Source organism: Ciona intestinalis, chromosome 12 (assembly GCF_000224145.3).
Source record: "Ciona intestinalis chromosome 12, KH, whole genome shotgun sequence".
Classification (NCBI taxonomy): Eukaryota; Metazoa; Chordata; class Ascidiacea; order Phlebobranchia; family Cionidae; genus Ciona; species Ciona intestinalis.
Window position 1 is genome coordinate 2300503 of NC_020177.2, and position 25979 is coordinate 2326481.

General features: G+C 34.6%; 3 protein-coding genes across 3 annotated transcripts in view; 2 read left to right on the top strand and 1 right to left on the bottom strand.

Annotated features, from left to right (window-relative positions):
* Positions 1-6716, top strand: part of LOC101241932 (cullin-5-like) — a 12285-nt gene extending 5569 nt beyond the window's left edge. The window contains 8 exon segments of the mRNA XM_009862167.3: positions 700-872; positions 1595-1727; positions 2501-2635; positions 2944-3228; positions 4025-4186; positions 4717-4835; positions 5125-5248; positions 5574-6716. Of these exon segments, the coding sequence (XP_009860469.1) occupies positions 700-872; positions 1595-1727; positions 2501-2635; positions 2944-3228; positions 4025-4186; positions 4717-4835; positions 5125-5248; positions 5574-5768 (1326 nt within the window). The 3' untranslated portion in view covers positions 5769-6716.
* On the bottom strand, positions 6581-13736 carry LOC100186751. Its single transcript, XM_002127025.5, has 5 exons — positions 12699-13736; positions 8080-8186; positions 7211-7290; positions 7026-7158; positions 6581-6969 (listed from the first exon to the last, which is right to left on the bottom strand). Exons 1-5 carry the CDS (start codon positions 12911-12913, stop codon positions 6815-6817), a joined length of 690 nt encoding a protein of 229 aa, XP_002127061.1. The 5' UTR covers positions 12914-13736; the 3' UTR covers positions 6581-6814.
* Positions 13737-15492: 1756 nt separating this feature from the next.
* Positions 15493-25979, top strand: part of LOC100185171 (midasin) — a 46028-nt gene continuing 35541 nt past the window's right edge. Inside the window, exons 1-19 of the mRNA XM_026837005.1 lie at positions 15493-15702; positions 15917-16044; positions 16464-16568; positions 17249-17396; positions 18149-18333; positions 19014-19171; positions 19375-19467; positions 19565-19618; positions 19947-20042; positions 20191-20285; positions 20759-20971; positions 21379-21500; positions 21817-21994; positions 22515-22654; positions 23135-23256; positions 24309-24504; positions 24731-24797; positions 25124-25238; positions 25727-25898. Of these exons, the coding sequence (XP_026692806.1) occupies positions 15604-15702; positions 15917-16044; positions 16464-16568; positions 17249-17396; positions 18149-18333; positions 19014-19171; positions 19375-19467; positions 19565-19618; positions 19947-20042; positions 20191-20285; positions 20759-20971; positions 21379-21500; positions 21817-21994; positions 22515-22654; positions 23135-23256; positions 24309-24504; positions 24731-24797; positions 25124-25238; positions 25727-25898 (2486 nt within the window). The 5' untranslated portion in view covers positions 15493-15603. The remainder of the gene's footprint in view (positions 15703-15916; positions 16045-16463; positions 16569-17248; positions 17397-18148; positions 18334-19013; positions 19172-19374; positions 19468-19564; positions 19619-19946; positions 20043-20190; positions 20286-20758; positions 20972-21378; positions 21501-21816; positions 21995-22514; positions 22655-23134; positions 23257-24308; positions 24505-24730; positions 24798-25123; positions 25239-25726; positions 25899-25979) is intronic.

The following is a 25979-nucleotide window of genomic DNA, read 5'->3' on the forward strand; positions in this document are numbered from 1 at the left end:
GCCTGGTATATATGAAGATACCCGTGTTATAATAACTCAACAGTGAGCATGAAGTGTATGAATACACCATGTATGTTTAGTGGATAAGAAGACACCCATGTTATATTTCAACAGTAAGCAAGAGGTCATGAGGTGTATGAATGCACCATGTGTGTGTGTATGGTGTATAAGAAGACACTCATGTTATGACCCAACAGTGAGCAAGAGGTGTATGAATACGCCATGTGTGTCTGGTGTATGAGAAGATACCCGCGTTATAATAACTCAACAGTGAGCATGAGGTGTATGAATACACCATGTGTGTTTGGTGTATAAGAAGACACTCATGTTATGACTCAACAGAGAGCAAGAGGTGTATGAATACACCATGTGTGTCTCGTGTATGAGAAGATACCCGTGTTATAATAATTCAACAGTAAGCATAAGGTGTATGAATACACCATGTGTGTCTGGTGTATAAGAAGACACCCATGTTATAACTCAACAGTAAGCAAGAGGTCATGAGGTGTATGAATACACCATGTGTGTGTGTATGGTGTATAAGAAGACACTCATGTTATGACTCGACAGTGAGCATGAGGTGTATGAATACATCATGTGTGTCTGGTGTCAAGAAGACACCCATGTATTAAATCGACAGTGAGCATGAGAGCATTGATACAACATCAGAGGATAAACTTGACATCCTCTCTCTTCCAGGACTCTGAGAAATACATTGATCTTCTTCTTTCTCTCTTCAATCGTTTCTCGGACTTGGTGAAGAAGTCGTTCGATGATGACCCCAGGTTTTTAACGGCAAGGGACAAAGCGTTTGAATGTGTGGTGAATGATTACTCAGTTTTTAACGTGGAGTTGCAAACACGATCCAAACAGTAAGTCAATTTATCTAAGTATTAATCCAGGATTTTCGATAAACTTAACATGTACTTAAACTAAACAGTATCTGTTATTTTACTTTAAAAAAAATTTCATAAAATTTTGAAAAATTTATTAATTTTTAAACGGTGTTTTATTCCTCTATAAATATAAATATTGTAATATTGTAAACACACACATTTCCCAAAAGCCAAACAGAATTCTATATCTAGTAAGACAGAGGAAAATGGGACACCTTTAGCACATAACATCCAAATATCTTGATCGTGTTTTAAACAATTAACAACGGTATATGGGACATGGGAGTCGTGGCCAATTGGTTTTATAATTCTTTAAATTTTTTACCACCAAATGGGACAAGAAAATAGAATAAAAAGGTTTACTATTCCCTTAATTTAAACACATAGGTTTTCAAATCGCAAAACAGAAATTATATACCGTTAATATAAAATACATATTTTTCCCAACGTATCATTTTTTTCGAAAATCTTTTTAACAGTGACCAGTGTATTATTCCTCTATAAATATTATAAAGCACAAGTTTTCTAATAGCTAAACAGAACTGTATATACTAATATACCATTTGAAACTAATTTCCCATAATTCCTTTAATTTCTATAGAAATTCAATAAAACTTCTACTTGATTTAATAGAACTCTATATACTATTATTATGCATAAATTTTCAATACCGAGTCATTTCCTTTCGTTTCTCATAGAAATCCAATAAAGCTCCCACCCGAATCCCGATGTCCGGAACTTCTTGCAAACTTCTGTGACATGCTGTTGAGAAAAACTCCTCTGAGTAAAAAACTCTCATCGGAAGAAGTTGACGCGAAACTTAAAGACGTGGTAAGCCTTACTGTTGTTGTTTTTGACACGTAAGTGGCTGATATAGCAGGGTGGGGGAAGATGGGACACCTTTAGCATATATTATCCAAATATCCTGATCTTTTTTTCAACAATTAACAACAGTCTATGAAGTCGTAAGGATTTTTTTATAGTTCTTTGAATTTTCTTTGTTTAATAACAAATGAGACAAGAAAATGAAAGAAAAGGCATTCCATCTTCCTGTACCCCCCTATAGATCATTTTTCGTCAAACAGTTGATTTTGTTCTTGGGCTTAATTTTTTCACATTATTTAATATTTTTTGACTGAAAAATACATTATATCTTCAGCTATGATATCTTGCATTTTTATTATCATTATTCTTATTTTCTTGTTGTTGTTTGTTTATTATAACTAGTTATTTTGTTTTTGATATCTAAGTGATTGTTAAATCTACCAAATTTTATTTGTTTTTTTTGTGTGTTATTTTTGTTCCACTTGTTGTATTAAAGTTTTGTCCACATTTTCTGTTGTTGGTATTGTTACTGTAATTCTTATTCCTATGTCTGTAATTGTTTTAGGTACAATTTGTAGTAATGTATAACAATTTTCTTATATTTTTTAGATTGTTTTTTTTGTTTTGAAAGTTTTAGGCAGTTGTTTTTTTATATATTTTTTTTTTTTGGGGAGTTTTGAGCAATTTTTTATTGTATTTTTCTTTTGTTTTGGAAGTTTTAAGCATTTTCTTTACCTTAAATGTCTATTGTTTTTGCAATCCTGTTGTTGTTGTTTCAGTTGTTGGTGTTAAAGTATGTTTCCAACAAAGATGTTTTCATGAGATATCATAAAGCTCATCTTACAAGGAGGCTCATCCTCGGTACATCTGCTGATAGTGAAAAAGAGGAAAATATGGTGGAGGGGTTACGTGAGGTCAGTCAGGGTTATACAAGGTCATATACTCTATGTGGGGGGTACTACAGGGCACACTATGGGGACCTGAGATTTAGACAAGAGGTGGCCCTTTATCCTGACCCATGCATTGCGCCACAGCCAATTTTTTTTTTTCTCCAACAGTTCAATTTGCGGTTTTAAAACTATTTTTTTTCAAAAGCTGTTTTGTTTTTGAAACTTTAATGGTACCCTTAGATCCTACTTGAGCATATTTATCAATACACAAGTTTTGATTTTTCGTTGGTTAGCATTATATTAAAAAAAAAAAATTGTTTATCTTCTTCCAGGTTGGAATGCCTGCGGATTTTGTGAACAAACTCGCACGGATGTTCCAGGATATCAAAGTAAGCGAGGACCTCAACACGCAGTTCAAGGAGGCACGGGAGGATAGAAGCTCGGAGCTCGCAAACATCAAGATCCTCAATGCGGGAGCTTGGTCTCGGAGGTCGGATCGGATCCCTGTCTCCCTCCCTGCGATCCTGGAGGACCTTATTCCGGATGTTGAGGAGTTTTATAAGAGCAAGCACCATGGGAGGATGCTTAACTGGAATCATCTGATGTCCAATGGAGTTGTAAGTTATATGTGATATAGTGGGGTGGCATACCTTTTTTTAAAGTGTATTGTGTAGGGCATGAACTGTTAATATTTAGTAGGGTTGGGGAAGATGGGACACCTTTTCATTGTATTTTCTTGTCCTTTTTATTAGTAAACAAAGAACTTTTAAAGAATTATAAACCGTATCCTCATGACTCCCATAGACAGTTGTTAATTGTTTAAAACACGATCAGAATTTTTTGATATTATGTGATGAAAGTGTCCCGTCTTTCCCCACCCGATATAGTACTGTAGGGTAAGATGGGATACCGTTAGCACATAAATTCCATGTCTCTTGATCAAGTTTTGATTAATTAACAGTGTTCTTTTTAGGTTGTGGGGATGCGCTTTTATAATTCTGTGAATAGTCTTTATTTACTTTCAAATACAGCAAGAAATAAGAATAAAACATGTCTCATCTTACCCCACGCTGCCATAATTTTTGTTTAGATTGTTTCAAATATCCAGTTGCCATTTTTAATACAGCTGTATTGGAAATGTTAAGCGTGTTTAAATGGCGTTATTAAGTAAAACATATATTAGGGTGGGAGAAGATGAAACACATTTAGCACATAATCTCATTCTGATGGTGTTTTAAACAATTAACAACGGCCCACGGGAATCGTAAAGATACGGTTTTATGAGGATTTTTATTTTTTACTACCAAATTGAATGAGAAAATAGAATGAAAAAGTGTCCTATCTTCCCCCACCCTAGTATATATGAAAAATTAGTTCTTGAATTGAACTAGTAAAGTGATATTTTTGTTTCAGATGACCTTTAAAACAGAGGTCGGGTCATATGACATCGAGGTCACGACCTTTCAAATGTCAGTGTTGCACATCTGGAATTCTCGGCCAACAGAATCGATTTCATTTGAGAGTTTACGTCTGGCAACACAGTTACCTGACACTGAGTTACGGAAAACTTTGTGGGTAAGTTTGAAGTTGTAATTTTTTATAATATTAAACTGTTTCATGTTTGTATATTAAAAATTTATTTAGCTGCCTACTGTAAAATAAGTACGCAAAAACTAAAAATCCTTAATTTAGTATCTAAGTTGTCCCAAAATTTATACTTGAATCAATGATTGAATGTAACATACTTTATCCTTGTGTGGCTGGGAAACGACAGTCGTTATAACACAAGTGTTTTGTTTCTTACACCTCGTGCCAGCTTACAATTACCAAGTATGTTACTGTGTGGGTGATTATTTTTTTTTGTGGCTGATAATTTGGACAACCCATTAGTGACCACTGGCTTGGAGCAAATGCCAATAGGTGTCTTGCCCAAGGACACATATGACTACAATGGTAACAACGACAAGCCCTGAACCCATTACCTCTGCGTTGGAGGCAGGCGCGCTAACCAACTGTGCTACAGCGCCAGACGAAGACATTGGTGCTTTTAAACAGTTTAAATGTCTTTTTTGTATGTGATTCTAATTCACGTTTTTTTCATACAGTCACTTGTAGCGAACCCAAAGTTGAAACGACAGGTTTTACTTTGTGAACCAAAGCTATCGTCTCCTAAAGAATTCCAGGAGAGCTCCATGCTCGCTGTCAACCATCAGTTTGCTGTTATGTGAGTTTTATTTGTGCGTTCATTGAATTTTTGTTGTATTTTGGTTACACCTCATTTCATATTTTTTAACCCTGCAACTAGAATAGAAATTATTGTAATAAGGACTTTTTCTTTGGGGAAGGGAATTATTTTTTACTAAATATTGTAATTAGATTAAAACAATGCTCAGTTTGTTTTAATTTACCTAAATAGCAAATCCTTATGATAGGGACATTTGCTTTTGTTTTAATTTCCAAAATTTTGTTACCTCATGAAAAAGAAAAACAATTTTTTAATTTTTTTACTGTAGGAAAGCCGGCAAGCCTCAAAAGCGTGGACGAGTGAATCTGATTGGTCGATTGCAACTTTCAACCGACAAATCACGTGAGGAGGATAATGAGGGGATTACCCAACTTCGGATTCTTAGAACACAAGTAAGATTTAAAATAAAACAAAAAATTTTAATCTAATGTTTTTCTATGATACTTATACTTTGGTCCGATTTTTTTTTGGGAAAAATTTCTACATCTCCAAAAAAGCTAAAGTTTCCTTTTATTTACTATTTATAACTTCTCAGGACAACTCAGGTAAGAATCCTCAAAATTGAACGGCAGATTTTAATTTTTAGTTCTATCTTTTTCTATAATTCAGATTTTCTGTCGGTTTTTTTCTATTTCTTTAAATATTTTTATATTCTCAAAAATTTTAAACAATTTTAGCGACTTTATTTACCATTTCTAACTCCTTATGACATCACAGGAGGCCATTGTGAAGATCTTAAAGATGAGAAAACGAATCAACAACGCACAACTCCAAACAGAGTTAGTTGAAATCCTCAAAAATCTTTTCCTGCCTCAAAAAAAGCTGATCAAACAACAAATCGAATGGCTTATTGAGAACAAGTACATGAAGCGCGATGATGACGACATAAACACGTTTATCTACATCACATAACTCATTATGACATCACAGTCTTCAAATCATTTACTCAAGTTCAAAAATCTACATGATATCGCGGTCTATCGTGCCTCACTACAATTTTCAAAGTTCTTCACACCCGCTACTGCATATTTTGCTTAAAAGTTCTATCATCCCTTTCCTATAGATGCTACTACGGGAAGAAATAGGTACATAATTTCCGCTAGGTGGCGGTAACTATTTCAACTTAAAAAAATTGGGAAATCGCAAAAAAAATATCTAATGGGTAGCGGTAACTGTTTACTTAAATTTCGGAAAACCTCCAAATTTCACTAAAAAGTGTAAAAAAGTAGTAGGGTGGGGGAAGATGAGACACTCGTTCACTCTATTTTCTTGTCTTGTTTGGTAGTAAACAAAGAACACTCAAAGAATTATAAAACCTTATCCTGATGACTTCCATAGAGAGTTGTTAATTGTTTAAAACACAATCAAAATACTTGAATATTATGTGCTAAAGGTGTCCCATCTCGCCCCACCCTACCATACAAAAAAAATTAATCAAATAATACTTTGTACCTACTTCTACCCGTAGTGACATTTTTTCCGTATCTCCCTATTAGAAGACAAGGCACAAACTTTTACACTAAAGGGCTCCAAAAAAATGAAAAAAATCATAAACCTTTCACGTCGTCACCACTGTTAGTTTGAACTACATTGAATGTGTCTTTTTTGACTAAAAACTGACAAAATGGTGACCTAAAAGTTCAGATTCCTCGCTTGCAGTCTTTTTTTGTGCCTGCTCAGCTTTCTCATGGGGGTTTCCCCGTAATTGATAATCATGGATTTGAAATGCTGGAGATTTATTTTCGTTCTGTAGGTGGAACATTCGAATAATTTATTTGTTTTTTTTGCGCTTTTTTCATTGAAATTTTGACGCGATACATTAGCGCACTGCACTTGCAATAAACACGGATTGTTACGTCACATCCGTTACGTCATCAAGGTCAAAACGTCGCTCGGAAAGGCGGAGTCGCTGCTTCGCTTTTTGTGACGTCACTCTTGCAGAATTGGTGATGACGTCACTATATGTCGTCTACGGCTTCGGCGGAGAAATACGTCATCTTTTCCATGACGTCAGTTAGTTCGGTGAGGGCGTCTGAAAGAAGCGTTTGATCTTGCCCTATTATGACGTCATCGAGTTCTTGCAGGGCGCATTGGTAATCGTCATCTCCAGTCACTGTCAACATACATTGTTACGTCACACAGCAACTTGTGTTGTAACAATCAACTCACATGTCGTGTCATGTGACGTGGTGGAACCGAGGAAGTCTCGCCCAGAAGCTGAAGCCATTGCTTCATCCTGTTCCGAGTACTCGTCCTCGGGAGGAGGTGGCGCAACGAAGATTGGGTTGCCATAGGGATCACTCTGTGACGTAATAATAAGTACTGTGTCGTAATAAACGAATGTGTTACCTTACCTGTATAATAGGGTGGTAGTGTGCTAACATGGACGACACAGCTTGTAAGGTTTTTAAATTTATGTGAAGACCGGATAAACCTGTAATTTAAATGGTTTTAAATACTTTTCAACCAACAATGAAACACAGGTAGGCTAGGGAAAGATGGGGCACCTTTAACACATAATATCCAAATATCCTGATCGTGCTTTAAACGATTAACAACGGTCTGGTGAAGTGGTAGTGTTCTATTTTCCCACCGTACAATATAATTTTGTATGTATAGTACTCTGGGGAAAGATGGGACACCTTTAGCGCCTAATATTCAAATATCCTGATTAAGCTTTAAACAATAAACAACGGTTTATGGAAGTCGTGAGGATATAGTTTTATAATTCTTCGAATGTTCTTGTTCACTACCAAATGGAACGAGAAAATAGAATGAAAAGGTGTCCCATATTTTCCCACCATACTGTAATAGGCAGTGAAAGCGGGTTCATGGCTCACTCTGTGTGTTTGTATATATGGAGTTTACATCTTGCGTACTAACATAAGTAAGCGGAAAATATACAAGTCATTAAGAGAATTTCTGGAGTCATTTTGAAACAGTCTTTTTAACTGAATGCTACCTGTCCCTACTATTTTGTGTGCGTGTGTGTTATTATGCAAGACACTTAACTTTAATCGCTTGTGGTAACTAACGTGTTATCTAAACTATCGGGTATACAGAAAATATCACCCACAAAGTTACATACTTGGTAATTTGTAAATAGCTACGAGGTGTATGAAACAGAACACCGTATTTTATATAAATGACATCCATTAGTTCACTGTATACTTTTATATGCTATATTTAACTGAACACGTATAGAAAACTACCCAAAGCTTACTCGTCGTATCATCATCGCTATCCAACCTAATGCACATCCCGTCTTCGTCATCGTCGTCATCGTAATCATCATCGAAATTTTCATCTCCCGATGATGCGGTGTAATATCTAAAACAAAACTTTCTATAAATAAAGAACAGCATTTAAAGGTGACTGTACACAGTATCCGGTATGCGAATTCGCCTGCGAAGTCGTATGCAAACCCATTTCCGAGCGAAATCCGAATAAAACGGACGAATTCCGGATACTGTGTACATCCTATTTGGTCGAAACCCATAGTTATAGTAGGGTAGGGAAAGATAGAATATCTTTTTACTCTATTTTCGCGTCCCATTCGTTAGTAAACAAAGAACATTCAAAGAACAAATAATTATAAAACGGTATCCTCGCGACTCCAATTGATTGTTGTTGAATGTTTAAAACACGATCAGGATATTTGGATATTATGTGCTAAAGATGCCCTTTCTCTCACTTTACCATATATTATTATACGACCCAGTGGCCAGTATACGTTGTCAAAATTGTCAGCCATGCGTTAAAAAAATCAAAGAAATTCCAATCACCTACAAAGTTACATACGTGGTAACTTTACCCAAGCTGTACACAAACTGTATGAAATAAAACACCAGTGTTATAACGACTGTCCTTGCCCCGACACGCGAAGATAAATCAGTTACATTCATTCAATAATTCCACACCTAAAAGTTAAAACGTGCAAACGAGGATATCTTTGAAACGTGTAGCAATGTAATTTGCAATTCTGACTTTAATGGGTTTTTTTACCCGTCTGTTTTCGTTCCATACATTAATTAACCAATACTCTGTTGTTAAGGGTCAAACAATAACGCGCATGATTTATCTGCATAACATCATCAACAGGAAACCAGATTTCAATGATGACTATTTGTGTAAACGTCAATCAAGGGTATAAAGGGCTGGAAGTGCAATTCAAATTCGCGTTATATTTTGACCAATATTTTTTTAACCGTGTACAATGTTGTATGTATAGTAGGGTGGGTAAGATGGGACACCTTTAGCACATAATATCTAAATATTCTGGTCGTGTTTTAAACAATTACTAACGGTCAATGGAAGTTATGGTCATATAGTTTTATAATTTCTTGAATGTTCTTTGTTTACTACTAAACGGGGCGAGAAAATAGAGGTAAAAGGTGTCCCGTCTTCCCCCACGCTACTGTACATGCTTGGTAAGTTTTACGAGCCACGCTTTTTAACGAAATTTTTTTTTTAGTTTTTTTTTGTAGTACTGTGGGTGGAGATGGAACACATTTAGCACATTATATCCAAACATCCGTGTCATGTTTTAATTAAACAATTAACAACGGTCTATGGGGTCGTGAGGATACGGTTTTATAATTTCTTGATTTTTCTTTGTTTACTAATATGACGGGAAAATATAATAAAAAGTGTCTCATCTTCCCCCACTAATTATCTTTCTTTTTTTATAATTTGTTTTCGTTTTCGGCGTTTACTGTTAATTCCCATCGTATCGCTGTTGCAATAACATAACCTACATACGGTTACTGCAATCGAAGATATAACTGAATTTCTGAGCAATTTTTAAATTTCAGCCTCTAGATTTTTATACGTTAGTGTACGGCCTACTAGAGATATTTATAATATTATTTTGCTGTTTGGTCGCCTCTATAGCTGCATGTAGCTATACTTGTGTAAATAATTGACCTCAATGCTAAATTCGTATGTTTTTTTAATGCGTTTTTCCCATTACTGCTACCTTTTTTAAGCAAAATACATGACGTAACAATTAAAAAATAATGGTGTTGGTGACGTATAATAGGCCTTCTAATTTCAAAATGTGAATTATCAGGCCTTGTCTCTATTAGGCCGTGGTTATTGTAAAATGTTAAGATAACAACAGTAAAGCTATGTTATGTAAAGATTAGCCAAATATGTTGTGTTACACTAACATAGGTCCATTATAGATTTCCCACGCACTCGGGTATATATAAACACTATATAAATACATTTTCCACCCACGAGAATATAATCATGTTTGAAACAACGAAAAGTCATGACTGCCTATTCACACACTATAGCATGGCGGGAAAAATGGGACACTTTTTTATTCCATTTTTTGCGTCCCATTTATAGTAGTAAACAAAGAAAAGTCAAAGAATTATAGAATCGTAACATCACGACTTCCATAGACTGTTGTTAATTGTTTAAAACGCGATCAGGATATTTGGATATTATGTGCTAAAGGTGTCCCATTTACCCCCCACCCTACTATATATATAAAAAAACGTAAATTGACAACTCCTTTGTATCAGGTTCTCTATAGATTTCTACTTTACAAGGGGGTATGGGCTGCCGTGTTCTTATGCATATTTTACATACGCATATTAAATGGGCATGATGTATAGTTACATTGCGCACCCCACGTACTGACCGGGTTTAGACGTCAATCGTAGCAAGGTGGTTTACGTCAAATGTCTACCAGCACACCAGCTGTGCCATGTATGGATATGATTCATATTTCATACACTCCACGCATTAAATTTAACAATAAATATATAGGTTGATAGTGAGCATGCGCAATTTTGTGTGGCGGAAAATAATATTGTAGAGTGGAGAAAGATGGGAGACCTTTAGCATATAATATCCAAATATCCTGATCGTGTTTAAATAATTAACAACGGTCTATAGAAGTCGTGAGGATACGGTTTAATAATTCTTTGAATAATCTCTGTTTACTGCAAAATGGGACGAGAAAATAGAATATAAATATGTTTGATATTCCCCCACTCTATACTACAATTATAAATTAAAGACGCTTTTTTGGGGGGGGGAGTGGTGGCATTTATCTTTGTTTATGCTATGCGGGTGAAGTCCTACAGCGAGGCACGGCAGATAATTTAAGCCATACTGCAAAATTTGTGTTATCTCAAAATAAGTTTTACGCTTTTTGGTCGAATTTCGTTATTTTGGTATATTTAGACATTATGCATATCATAAACTATTTGTGTATATAGTAAACAGTGTATTACATGGTACTGTTAAGGTATACTAGAATTACATGACGTTTTTTTCTTCGACTTTCTAACAAAAGTTGTTTTCTACTTCGAAGGGGGAAATTAGTTTTTTATCCCATTCAATGACTCAACACTGCTGATTTTCTTTCTGTACACCTCATGCCCTCTGTCGAGCAGAGTACTGGGGACTTTACTTCAGACGGACATATAGTATATTGACAACTTATGCCCAATCTCGAGTGCATTGTTATTACACTTAAGAGTGTCATCCTATACCCTTATACGACTACTTCACTTATGTGTATGAGAAATATTTTGAATTTTGCGCACATGTGTAGTAGGGTGGGTGAAGACGAAACACTTTTTGCACAAAATCTTCAAATATCCTGACCGTGTTTTAAACAATTAACAACGGTCTATAGAATAAGCCGTGAGAGAACGATTTTTTAATTCTTGGAATGTTCTTTGTTTACTACGAAATGGAACGGGAAAATAGAATGAAATGTGTATACTATCTTCCCCCACTCTACTATATACATCTTGCAAACGTATGGGGAACATACAATTTAAAACAACCTATATATTCTATATTGGTGAGGTTCTGCGGCAAGGACAGAAGATATATGGTTTGGGCCGGAATTGTCATATTACTGCAACTTAAAATATTTAAATTTTATAGTTAAAATTTAGTATAAAACGCTACAGCATTATAAACATAATTATATCTAAATATAGATATACGTTCTAACTTTATAAGTATGTAGTATAAAATAAGGTCAATGTTTTATACTTTTTGATTGTCCCATTTTGTAGTAAACAAAGAAAATTCAAAGAATTATAAAACCGTATCCTCACGACTCCCATAGACCGTTGTTAATTGTTTAAAACACGATCAGGATATTATGAAATTGTCTTACCCCACAGAAAACGTGGCAACGTTATGAGCATATCTATTTTATCGCCCAATTTGGTAGAAAACAGGAATATTTGCAAAACTATACAACCGTATGGTCGCGACTTTAAAACAGCGTTATTAATTATTGAAAACACGATTAGAAAATATGGGATATTGTGTGCTAATGGTATGTCCATCTTACCCCCTAGTACTGTTAATTCAAGTAGGGTGAGTAACCGTATCTGTACGACTCCCATAGACCATTGTTAATGTTTAAAACTTGATCGGAATATTTGGATATTGTGTGCTAACGGTGTCCCGTCTTACCCCACAGTACTGTTAACTCAAGTAGGGTAAAGTTGGATAGGACATTCAAATAATTATAGAACCGTATTCTCACGACTCTCATAGACCATTGGTAATTGTTTAAAACGCGATCACAATATTTGGATATTATGTGCAAGTGTCCCAACTTACCGCACACTACAGTTACTAAATAAATTGTCATATAGTAGGGTGGGGGGAGATAGGACACCTTTAACACCTAATATCCAAATAGCCTGATTGTGTTTTAAACAATTAACAACGGTCTGTGGAAGTCGTGAAGATACGGTTTTAAAATTAATTGAAGGTTCTTTGTTTACTACCAAATGAAAAGAGAAAACTAAATGAAAAGTTGTCCCATCTTCCCCACCCTACTATATCTCATACCTGTCGCTTCTCTCTCCATCACTAGTGTCATATTTCGATGTTTGTGGTGGCGCTAGTGACGTGAAGTCCTGTACCTGTGACCTCATAGTCGGTGACGTCACTGGCCCATCATCGTATGACGTCACAGCTATGTCAGGTGACATTGTCCGGTGTATAGGAGAATGCATTAATCCAGTGGCCATTATAAGTGAACAAACTGTACAGTTATATCTCATATACAGCACAGACTAAAATAACCGCGAGTCTAAATTAAATGGAAATTTATTCAAAACAACTGTTCATGGTGCTACTGCTATTTCTAAATGGTGAACTGTCTTTTGCCAGCTTAGTACTTGTTTTCGGGATTACAAACGTCTTTTGAGTTTATGTTCTATTCTTAACCCCACATTTCACGATGGCGATATACGTCATTCGTGCATGTTTTGTGTTACACAACCGTATTTTCGCTATAATCGTTCTATATGGCCTCACTGCATAATATACATTCATAACTGAGAGCGTCAGCGCGCGAAATCTGGATAAGACGACTAACATATACAGTTCTGCCTGGCACGCGTATAAGTTGAGTATATACGCCCTGACTCATAGTGTTGTTATAAATATTACTGCATCTATTTCCACAGTCAGACTGCCGCGTATACACAATCATCTATAACTGTCAGTTTGCTGGAATTATTGCCAGTGCTTCGTCACTATGCAACGTATATAGGTGTACTGGTGCATTCGCTATCAAAAGTGAATTGAATAATCGCTAAGCAAAGGAAGGATGCAGCGCATTGACGTCATTTCCGCCGCCTGCTGACGCTCGAAAAAGAATTATGTAAACATAAAGCATTAAAAGGTACAAGGAGGAGTTACGCACCTCATACGGCTACGGTATATATACAGCGGTTGTATTAAACATACCATATATATGCTGAAGCACGCCATGCGCATATACATGACTTCACATCATGCCAAAGTTAATGCAAGTTTTTCGTGTTTGGGTAACGTGTAAAACATTAACGACAGACGGAACTTTGGTACAATAAAATTTATTTTATTACCAAAAGAATACAAATTACAAAAAAAATGTTTTAGCAGAAAAAAGAGTATAGTAGGGTTGGGGAAGATGAAATCCTTTTCCTTCTATTTTCTCGTCCAATTAGGTACTATAACATTCAAAGACTCATAAAACCGTGTGCTCATGACTGACCGTTGTTAATTGTTTGAAACACAATCAGAATATTATTTGCTAAAGGTATCCCGTCTCTCCCCACCCTACTGTATCACATTATTCCTGGTAACTTAACAGTAAAATGACAACACAAAAGTTCATGACCCAGAACTATAGCCTGCTGTCTAGACTGTATAGTCTGTCTGAATGCATTTTGTGTTTTCCAGTTTACGCCGAACAAACTGCCTCTAAACTATATAACATTGCACACGCGCGTTGTCAATGTGATTGTTTACAACTGTACGTAGGATCGGAAGTAGACTAAAGCTTCCCGCTGAGGTAATCCGTCTTCGTGGACCAATCTGTGAATCGACTTATTTATTGGTCTGGATGCCACGCTTTTTAACTGACCCGTTTGGAAAATGTAGTAGGGTGGGGAAAGATGGGACACCTGTTTATTCTATTTTCTCTTCCAATTTGGTAGTAAGCAAAAAAACATTCAAAGAATTTGTATCTTCAAAACTCCCATGCATCGTTGTTAATTCTTTAAAACACGATCAGGATATTTGGATATTATGTTCTAAAGGTGTCCCACCTTCCCCCACCCTACTATATAGCCAGGGCCAACAGCGAAATTTCTAAGACAATAGTGTACGGATATATAACACCGTCGAATAATATTAATGTAAAATTTGTTTTTGTCTATTATCAAACACAACCCGTAAAAGGAGATTTAAAAAAGTCCCGTCTTTGTCTGAGTGCCGCCTCTCTCCACCCTTCTATATGTTAATTTACACGACCAAGAGGACCACAGAGCTTTAACGCATGGACAAGTTTAGTTATAAAATGTTCTATAATTAAACAATGTGAATGTTCAAATACGCAGAGGGTGTGTTTTTTAACTTATTGAATGTTCTTTGTTTACTACCGAAAGGAAAGAAAATATAGAATGAAAGGATTTCTTCCTCAGCCTATTATATAATATAGTAGGGTGGGGGAAGATGGGACACTTTTAGCTCGTAATATCATAATATCCTGATCGTGTTTTATACAGCCACCAACGGTTTATGTGAGTCGTGAGGGTATGGTTTTACATCTCTTTGAATGCTCTTTGTTTACTGCCAAATTGGACGAGAAAATAGAATGAAAATGTGTCCCATCTTTCTCCGCCCTACTGTATATTATATAGCTCCTAATTAATATGTTATTACATTTGTAGAATTGCGAAATTCATTCGCTGTTTTCGACAGAAGTCTAAACCAAGCGCCATGAAACCTAGACCAACACACGCTTGCCCAAACGCTGGAGCTAGGCTGTATATAATGTTCCTTTCCGCGGAAAGATTTTATGACCTGGTTAAAAATATGTTATTTTTTTAAAGTTGTACTAATCCGAATGAGAGCATGTAATTTCATATATAACACATGTGTTTTAAATAAATAAGTATTTATGCTAATATTTTTGTCATTTTCTCCGCAACAGATGTCTTTATAAGTACACTCCCCAAATAGTTCTTAAAGAATCCAAAATGTTAAAGCCCTATTTCGTTGTTAGGGTATTTCCCAACATGTTAACACATGTGTTATGTTAAAATTAATTCCGTGTTTATTTTTGGTAAAAAAAAACGTTTTTCTGAACAAAGTATTCTATTTTATGTAATTGTACATTAGGGCAAGTGAATATTTTGTTTATTTAACAGTTTTTTTTTTATTTTTCTGCAGATTCGTGGACAGGATATAGAGTTAAAGCATGGAACATTTCCATGCAGATATACACAATGCTCTTAAGAGGATTGTGTTACTAAACCCATTAGCACAGAAAACGTTGCAAAAGTATCTCGCAAAACAGGTGAGGTTACGTTTTGTGCTATTATATATATCTGACAATATTTCATAATGCAATATTTTTTAATTTTTGACACCTACGCCAGACTTTTTCGCAAATAAAAAAATAGACAGCAGGTATCAGTAAAGCCTATAAAACATTTTGAAACCAAAATTTCAGGTGCCCACCAGCTAAAGGATTAACGCTTTCTGTTCTTTAACTTTTACATTATTTCCAGATATGGACATCTAACGACCGTGCAGCAGTTCTTCAAAATCTTTCCAAAGTTTTATTGAAAAGCAGCGAATCGGATACTTTGCAAATTTGCCATTTGCTTGGACCAATTGCTGTAGATTTGTTGCTCAGGTTAATATCATATTTATGCTCATATTTTAAGACAAACAAGAAACATGACAGATTGACAGCACATGTAGGCTATATAACAATTTTTTTTTCCTTTGAACTGTTTTAGTTTAAATATTAATACGAGCTGTAACCTGTAATATATAATAATAACTTTATTTGTCTCTTCCATTACGGTAGCGAAGATTTAGAAATATTTTTAATGGAAAAGCAAAGATATAGCGACAGAAACATCAGTTGTTAAAAGTTAAAACACGCTCAAACTAAAAAACATATTTTTTGTTTAATTGGAAGAAAATAAGCGTGGTCGCTACACCTAGTGGACAAATAAGCCATTTTTTTTGTAAAATTTTAAAAAGGCTGTGTATTGTGCACTTCTGCTTAATTGTTTGGTCTTTCTTAAAAATATATATATTTTTTAGGATTTCTATGTCAAATGGGCAATGTGAGAATCATCCTGATACGCATGAGCGATTATGTGTCATGCTTGGTTGGTTATGCAAATCAGGAACATCGTCAGTGCATGAGTAAGTGAACTGGGAATTGAGTAAAGTAGGTTTTCTGTACTTGAAGTCTAAAAAAGAAGCCAACCTAAAAATTAGCACGAAAAATAAGCCAGTCTGTAAAAAAAGGCTAAAAAATAAGCCAGTAAAAATTAGTCTAAAAAAATAGTGTGAAAAATAGGCCAAACTGAAAATTAGCCTAAAGAATAAGCTTGTCTGTAGAATAGTCTGAAAAATAAGCCTGTTAGAAAATTGGGCTGTTACCTGTATAAAATTGCAAGTGTTCGGGAAAATCTTTGCAATAATTTTGGTTAATCTTTACTGTTAAACATGTTATAGTTTCTTGGTGGAGTAGGTTTCTTTTACGCTTGGGTTGTCTATATCTCAGGTGTAATGGGTTCAAGGCTCACCGCTGCTACCATTATGGCCGTATGTGTCCTTGGGACACTTAACGGCAATTGCTTTAACCCAGTGGTCACTAATGGGTTGTCCAAATTATCAGCCATACAGAAAATAGCAATTACCCACAAAGTTACATGCATGGTAACTCGTTAGCGGGCACGAGGTCTATAAAACAAAAAAAATGACCATTATTTTCCCGCCATGTGAGGATAAAGCAAGTTACATTCACAATATTCAGTATTGTAAAAAAGTTGGAGTTTAATCTGACAGCTTTATGTGTTAAAACTGTTGTGTCATACTAGATTTGCATTGTCATACTTGCGTGACAATGGACCGCCTTTCAAACGACTGAATGATATTGACGAGGTTACTTCCGAGAAGTCGAAACGTACCAAAGTATCACTGGATGGCGTAGAAGAGCTAATAGAAGCGACGTATGCACTTGTTACGGTAAACAATTTTTATATATGCAAAGTTGGAAGGGAATAAAAACATAATTGTTTTATCCATATTAATGCAAACAGAAATACTGAGTAAATAACATGACTATTTTTTTTTCTTCTCATAAAGATTTTTGTTTCCAAAATTTGTTTTATGAAATTCATGTTTTTTTATTTTTTTTTATAAATCTGGAGTGCCATTGTCAAAATGCAGTTACACTCATTGACCCATAGTTGTCAAACTAAAGGGAACCTCAATTAAGAATATGGCCAATGTAGTATACTTTTGAGACTGCTATTTTGTATGGACACCTAACGGCAGGGTAAAAGCTTGTCCGGCGCCATGGCATAGTGGTTAGTGCACCTGCCTGTAACCAAGAGGTAATGGGTTCAAGGCTGGTCGCTGCTACCATTGTGGGCATATTTGTCCTTGGGCAAGACACTTAACGCCAATTGCTCCAACCCAGTGGTCACTAATGGGTTGTCCAAATTATCAGCCATACATAAAAAAAAATCGCCAAAAAATAATCACCCACAAAATAATCAGTAACATACATGGTAACTCGTAAGCTGGCACGAGGTGTTAAACCCATGTGATAACGACTGTCGTTTTCCGACCACGCAAGGATAGAGTAAGTTACATTCATTCATTCATACGTTCAGGTATAAAACTAGGGTTCCAAATATATAATGTCACTCCGGTTTTAAGAATTTGCATCCCAACATTCGGCCTTTATTGCGACATTATTTTTCTTGTTTTAGAAATTTCCGGAACTTCTTGAATCCGATTGGTGCTGGTCACGCTTGGCTGATTATCTGCATAATAATTATTCTCACATCACTTCACGCTGCCATCAACATCTTATAAAGATTTTGTCTAATGTAGTTGGGCTTTGTGGACCCAACCAATGTAAAAATATACTGGAGATTAAAAACAATGGGCTCAGGTTGGTTTTATATGATTTCTATGGTATTTCTTTTTAAACAAAAAGGGGAAAATATAACAATTTAAATGAATTGCAAAGTCGCTTAATGTTTTTACCAAGACCTAAACTTCTGTCACAAAAAAATACAAGGATTTTATTTAAAATCAATGATTTATCTGCTATTAGACAAGACTTGTTTTAAGAGTTTAATCAAATTCATACCTTCAGTTGTTTTGCCAAAGAAATTTCTTCTTAAAATAGAATATGCTTTGTAGCAATTGCGGCTAGAATATGTTCATTGTTTTGTTTAAATACTTATTTTATTTTTGACAAGTTTCAGTTTTAATTTTGGTAAAAATAATTTTTTTAAATGTAAAAAAATGTTTTATTTTTAATTCAATGGAATTATTTTTATTGTAGGAATATTTTTTCAGTGCAGTAATTTTTTTTTAGTATTAACAAATATTATTATTTCAATTAATGTAATTTTTCCGTGCAATAAATAATTTTTACAGCGCAATAAGTGTTTTTTTTTTTCAGTACAATAATTTTTTTTCTTCGTAATAAATGTTTTTTTCAATGCAATATACGAATGTTTTTCAGTGTAATAAATTTTTTTAGTCTAGAAGTATTTTTTCACTGCAATAAATGTTTCTTTTCAGTGCAAATAATTTTTATTTCATTATGTATATTTTTTTCAGTGCAATAAACGGAGAAGAGAATCTTGAAGTTCAATGTAGCGTAACAACACCAGAAGCTGTGTTGACTCACACACGTCATGCCATTGTCTCTAAAGATTTATCGGAAAATTTGACTTCAATTTGTGGAGTGTTGGTTTTGAAACAACCGGGAATTGCTGGTAAGATTAAGTCGAATTATTTAAGATATTTAAATCTCGTTTTCAATTGACACTTAATTTTGATTGAAATTATTTAGATTGAAATTATTTTGATTGGCATTTTGTTTTGCTTGACACTCTGTTTTGACTTTTGATTGACACTTTTTTGATTGACATTTTTTTTATTGACATTTTTTTTAATGACATTTTATTTTGATTGACAGGTGAATTTGATCTGGTTATGACTGACGGGTTAAAAGATCAACTGCAAAAACTTGCCGTCGCAATTTCACTGAAAAAGTCAATTTTACTTGAAGGTAATTTATGTTTTTATTAATTTAATAAAATTTGCTAATTTTCCTAGCCTAAAAGTAAAAAGATTGTTTTTATTCACAATTGTTTGTTCTTCCTCAGGTCCAGTAGGTTGTGGCAAAACTGCATTAATAGAAAATGTCGCTAAAGCTACAGGTTTGTTTTAATTAGGCAACAAATATACTACAATAAAAATAAAATTAGCATAATAAAGGTAAACATGAATATTTAAATTTTAGGCACCCAAGTTTTATAACAACAGGGGAAGTAGGGGTAGTTAGAAGTACAGTCTTGTAAAATAGATTTCAACTTATTAGTTGTAAAGTTTACTGATTAATGAAGGCAGAAAATTCATGGGTAGGCCTGCCCACCCTGCCACCCCAGGTTTGGTGCCTATGATGTTTACCATTATAATACCCAATTTAGTTAAACATGATTATTTGGTCTTAAAATTCTTTATGTATTTTTTATTCTTCACCTTCAGGTCGAGCAAAACCTCCAAAGTTTTCTAAGATCCAACTAAGTGATGATACAGACAGTAAGACATTGACAGGAACTTACGTGTGTACTGCTGTTCCAGGTGATTGAAATAAGAACAAACATTTGTGACCTATAAAAAAAATGATCAAAACAAAAAAAAACTTAGCAAATTTATAAAAAAAAATTGCGAATTTTTTTTTTGTGAAAAACTATATTTTTTGTTTACAACATCATATTTTATTTTTTAGGTGAGTTTTTATGGCAACCTGGGTTGCTTATTCAAGCGTGTAAAGATGGGGATTGGTTGTTGTTAGAAGACGTGGATCGCGCCCCAATGGATGTCGTAAGTTTTAAAAAAAATATTATTTTAAAATTACAAATATTACCTTTTTAATTATAAAGTTACTGGTTTAAAGCAGAACTTTTTTGATGAAGACCTCTTAGTTTAAGTTATTTTTTGCGACTCTTCATGGTTAATAGTATTTTACACCAGGTATATGCAGTATATGCAGTACCTGGTTGTATATGCAGTACCTGGTGTAAAATTGGTATACTACCAGCAATACTGAAGTTTGTTAGATACAGTTTGGGAAACCATCTTCTAAATCTCAAAGCTATTTTATACAGCCTTTTTGAAGTGCAATAAATATTTTGTTTTTTTTCAATGCAAATTTTTTTTTAAATTGTTTACCCTCAGCGACCCATAAAGTTTGTTAGGTTCCAACAGTTTAAAAAGCCCTAAACCGAAACCCATAGTATAAAGCCCCGTAAAAGCAAATCAGTATAAGAAATGAAAATTTAATAATGTTTTATTAGATCTCCATGCTTCTGCCGCTCGTCGAATCTCGCCGACTCAGCATTCCTGGTCGGCCCGATCAAAATAACGCTGTGTCGCCGGATTTTCGACTTTTCATGACTCGTCGTGTTACTATGGGAACCTCGTTTGTCGGCCATCTTGGTTTGGGAATGTTATCGAAACATGTTAATGTGATTTCTATGGAAGCTATATCGGCAAACGACCTTAAACAGGTAGGGATAAATTACCTTGAATTTTTTTTTAGGAACACATGGCTTCCCAAACTGGGAGTCCTGTAACAAACTTCTTTAAAACCATACCAATTTTATGCAAAGTATTCTACTACAAAATGCATATATTATACCAATAACCATAAAGGGTCGCCAAAATTTTGGAAATTTTCTGCAACAATTCGCAGGCAAAAAAGTTTGGGAAGCCCTGTCCTTTGTTTCTTTTCTATTCATGGTTCTATAATGGCCGCAAAATAATACAATTTAAGAAAAACTGAACTTAAATCTTAGTAAATTGTGGATACCTGGATTTAAGCTTGATGTTGATAGCCTAATCCTAATTGTTGTGTTTTTGGGTAAGATACTTGAGATTAAGAAATTTATTAATATTTTTTTAACCACATAAATAGATTATGCTGCACAAGTATCCTAAGTTGGGAAATGTCGCGGAAAAACTGCTGACAATTTACTTGAGGCTGACGGAGCACGAGTCAGCAAATATTTCCATGACTAAGCGAAAATTGTCGACTAGGTAAGGATATAGATAAGTCTATTTTAAATATTAAATAGATTCTGTATGTTATGTAAACTCTGTTTTAAGAATTTATGGCATGCCATGTCATTGTACCTACAATTTTGGCCAGAATAAGCCAATTTACACCAATGTATATTAAGTCCATAGTACATTTTTCTTACCTCGATATTTATTTTACGAAATGGTGGACATCCAGGAGGGTGCTAAGTTTAATCACCGGAAAATTATTAAAATGCAAAAAAAATAACGACATATTTTGTTTTTGCCTTGAAATATTTTTTGTTTTTTTCTGCCATGTTATTTCTATTTCCAGGGATTTGTTAAAATGGTGTCACCGTGTGGCAGACCACATCAACGAAACATCAGCTGGAATTGGGGAATTTGTTGCGTTATCTGCGATCGATTGTCTCGTAGCGTCATCTTGGAAACCGGAATCAAGGATTTCTATGATTGAAACAATTTGCGCTGAATTAAACATCGGAACTGAGAAGGTTGGTCTGTTCGGCAAAAGTTTTGGAAGTTTTTTTCATAAATTTTATGATTTTTTGTGCCAAGTTCAGGTAAATGACAAAAACATATTGCTGGTTTTGTAGAAAGTTTGCAAAATTAAAAAAAATGTGTAAAAATGTTGCCTTTTATATTGCAAAAATTACATATATATAACTATATTTTACTGCAAAATACTGTTACACACATATATATATATATATATAAATATTTAGATTTTATTGCAAAATACTGTTCCATATAAACCCCTGTTTACATCTCATTTTAAGGCAATTGATTTTAAATCTTCTAATGTAATCTTTTTTTTCATTTTCCTCAAACTGTTTCCTCTGGGTGTAGGGACCACTCTCATTTTCTTCCAACTAAATGTAAATATGTTTTAAACTGCAAGCGTGTTTCAACAACTGTTGTTTTGTCGCTATATCCTGTCTTTTCGTTAAAAATATTTCTAAATCTTCGCTACCATAATTCGCAAATAAAGTTATTATTATTATTCCTTTTCAGGCGAAATATTTCAGCGATGCTTATCGACCTGAAGTTGAAATCGATCGCGCAATTTTTAAAGTTGGTAAAACATCTTTACCACGACTGAAGCAAGAAATAGTAACTGGATTGCAACGTAAACAACTGTTTGCACATACGAGGTAAGCATTTGGCTGAAGTAATTGTAGTAATCTGCATATCTGGCCAAAGCAGTAATAATCAGTGTTCTGACTGAAGTATTTGTAAAATTGTTGTGTTTGGTTAAAGTAGTTGTAATAATCTGTGTTTTGTTAAAGTGGTTGTAAAAATTGCGTTTTAACTGAAAATTGGCCTGTCTGTTTAAACTATTTTGCGTGTTTCTAAAGTAGTTGTAAATTGAGCGTGTCTGGTTCAAGTAGTTTTAATTATATGTGTAACTGTTTTGTCTATAGTTTTTGTAACTTTGGAATTAGAAATCCAGCCATAGTAATTCAAACCAAGGATATAAATCTTTTTTTGCATTATTATAATGTATATATATATATATATGTTTTTACTTTTTTATTTTTATTTCGAATTATTGCAGATTTTTCATTAAAATAACTAGTAAAAATGAACCAAAATTATATTTGTATTTATTAATTTTTCATGAAATATTTCAGACATTCCTGCGTTCTGCTTGAGCGAGTAGCTGGCTGTGTTGAGACGAGCGAACCAGTGTTGCTCGTTGGTGAAACTGGGGTTGGAAAAACATCAGTGTTGCAATACCTTGCTCAAGAAACTGGTAACACTGCCTTTATAACTGCAATTTATATAAAATTCCATAAAATTTTTGAAAAAATTTGCTGGTTTGTACGTTACAGATTCTACATGAAATGTTTATGTAGGGCAACGTTGGGATTTGAAATTAATTCATAATTTATTTGCCTAACTGCAATTGCATAACAGCAGGGCAACATTTACAGATAAAGTTGTTGATATATCTTCCACCCTGTGTATACACACTGAACCAAGGGTATTTTGTCAACTGTAGCCTAAATCCCAGTTACAATGCCAGTTAATATTAGTAATAACTTCATTTTTCTCTTCAATGATGGTAACGAAGATTTAGAAATATTTAAAACAAAAGGAAAGGATATATCGACAAAACAACAGTTGTTAATACATGCTTACAGCTAAAAACATATTTACATTTAGTTGGAGGAAAAAAGCGTTGTAGCTACACCTAGCCGACAAACAACGAGCCATTTATGTCAGTTTTTGGATTTCATAGTAGTTTGTGACCCATAACCATATAGAATGGAAATTCACATAACCAAATTTTGCTGTGTAATTCACCTTTACTGACTCCCTCCCCTTTAAACTCTGCTGTTTAAGTTACCTTTACTCACTCCCCGCTCTTTCAATTCTGCTGTTTAATTCACCTGTACTAACTCCCTGCTCTTCCAACTGTGCTGTTTAATTTACCTTTACTCACTCCCTGCTCTTTCAATTATGTTGTTTAATTCACCTGTACTAACTCCCTGCTCTTCCAACTGTGCTGTTTAATTTACCTTTACTCACTCCCTGCTCTTTCAATTATGCTGTTTAATTCACCTATACTAACTCCCTGCTCTTTCAATTATGCTGTTTAATTCACCTTTACTCACTCCCTGCTCTAACAAAACTGCTGTTTAATTCACCTGTACTAACTCCGTGCTCTTCCAACTGTGCTGTTTAATTTACCTTTACTAACTCCCTGCTCTTCCAACTGTGCTGTTTAATTTACCTTTACTCACTCCCTGCTCTTTCAACTGTGCTGTTTAATTCACCTCTACTCACTCCCTGCTCTTTCAGGTCACCGCCTCCACGTAGTAAACATGTCACAACAATCGAGTTCCGGAGATCTTCTCGGAGGATTCAAACCAGCTCAGATTCGTCACTTTGTGGCGCCAGTGAGGGAAAAGTTTGAGGAGATTTTTCCGAAAACTTTTTGTCGAAATCAAAACATGAAGTTTCTTTCTCACATACAAACTTGTTACAGCAATAAAAGGTCAGACTGCCATGGTTTTGTTCTTTATTTATTTTATGTAACTAATCTTTTTATTAGACTGTATATATTTACAATTCATGAAATTGTCAAAGAAAAACAAAATTAATTTCTTCTACTCTTTTTTAGAAATTTTTTTTTCTTTCTTTTTTAAAGGTTTTCTTGTTCTTAAAACTTTCTTTTGGTTTTTTCATGTTGTTTTATGCTGTTTTTGAAATATTTTGAACAGGTACAATGATCTTCTTAAACTGATGTCGCATGTTTGTGATGCTGCTTTCAAAAGACTTTCAAGTTTGGTAAGTCCTGGCACGATTGTCAATGTTTGTATAAGCATAATCTTTTTGAATTTTTTTAACAAAATCTGAAGTAACATTCTTAAAATGCAGTGAAACCCATAGTTCTTAATCATAGCGATCCTCATTAATTAATGTGGCAAATGCAAGGATAATTTAGCTCAGCTTGTTTGTATGGATACCTAACAACGGCAACTGACATGCTAAAACATAAGATATCAACTTTGTTCTAGATGTGTGGGTGATATGGCATCACCTGGCACTTTTAACTTTACCTCCTATGGCTAATTGTGTTTAATAAAAATAATGTCAATCAAAACATTTTTCAGGATGAAGAAGAAAATTTAAAGTTGTTATCGTCATGGAAACAATTGACCTTTGACCTAGAAGAACTGAGGTTGAAGGTGAAATCGGATTCTGCGATTGCGTTTAATTTTGTTGAAGGTGAAGCATTGTGATGTCATTAAATGTATTATGTTGTAACTGTAGAAATACTATACATTCAGCCCATAGTACAGTGGTTGGCGTGCCCGCTTCTTACCCAGAGGTAATGGGTTCAAGGCTCGTCACTGTTACTATTGTGGGCATATGTGTCGTTGGGGAGGGCACTAAACGACTTACATTTAATTCTTAATTCCAAACTAACATGACAATTAAGATCAGCGGTGGACAAACTATTATTATTAGGCATGTGCAAACATGTTAGTAAAACTTACCTCGATTTTGCCTAAAACTGTTACACCTTTATTGACATATCCTAGTATAATGAGAAATAACTGAACCTGCTAAAACAAAGAACTAGTTAACGTAACTGAATTTTTATTCCAATAGGGCTTAAGCAACAAACGTTTTAATATAATTACAAAAAAGTATGAATAATGTCCGCTAATGATCATGACCTGTTTAATGGACAATACGTTATCACACCACAGGTGAGCTAGCACGATGTTTACGACTCGGAGAATGGATTTTATTGGACGAAATTAACCTCGCCCCCTCTGATGCCCTCGAGTGTTTGAGTGGTGTGCTTGAGTCCGAGGCTGGGTCAATTGTTTTGCTCGAACGTGGGGATTCAAAACCTGTGGAACGACATAAAAATTTCAGGTATAACTGTATTAGGCAGTGAGCATGAGGTGTATTGATATACTATGTGTGTTTGGTGTAGAAGAAGACACCCATGTTATA

Excerpts from the sequence above, each read along its gene's own strand:
- LOC100186751 (XM_002127025.5), bottom strand. The coding sequence starts at position 12,913 with ATGAGATATAACTGTACAGTTTGTTCACTTATAATGGCCACTGGATTA. Across the intron at positions 8,187-12,698 it reads GATGGAGAGAGAAGCGACAG|ATATTACACCGCATCATCGG; the intron begins GTATGAGATATA and ends GTTTTGTTTTAG. Across the intron at positions 7,159-7,210 it reads ACTACCACCCTATTATACAG|AGTGATCCCTATGGCAACCC; the intron begins GTAAGGTAACAC and ends ATTACGTCACAG.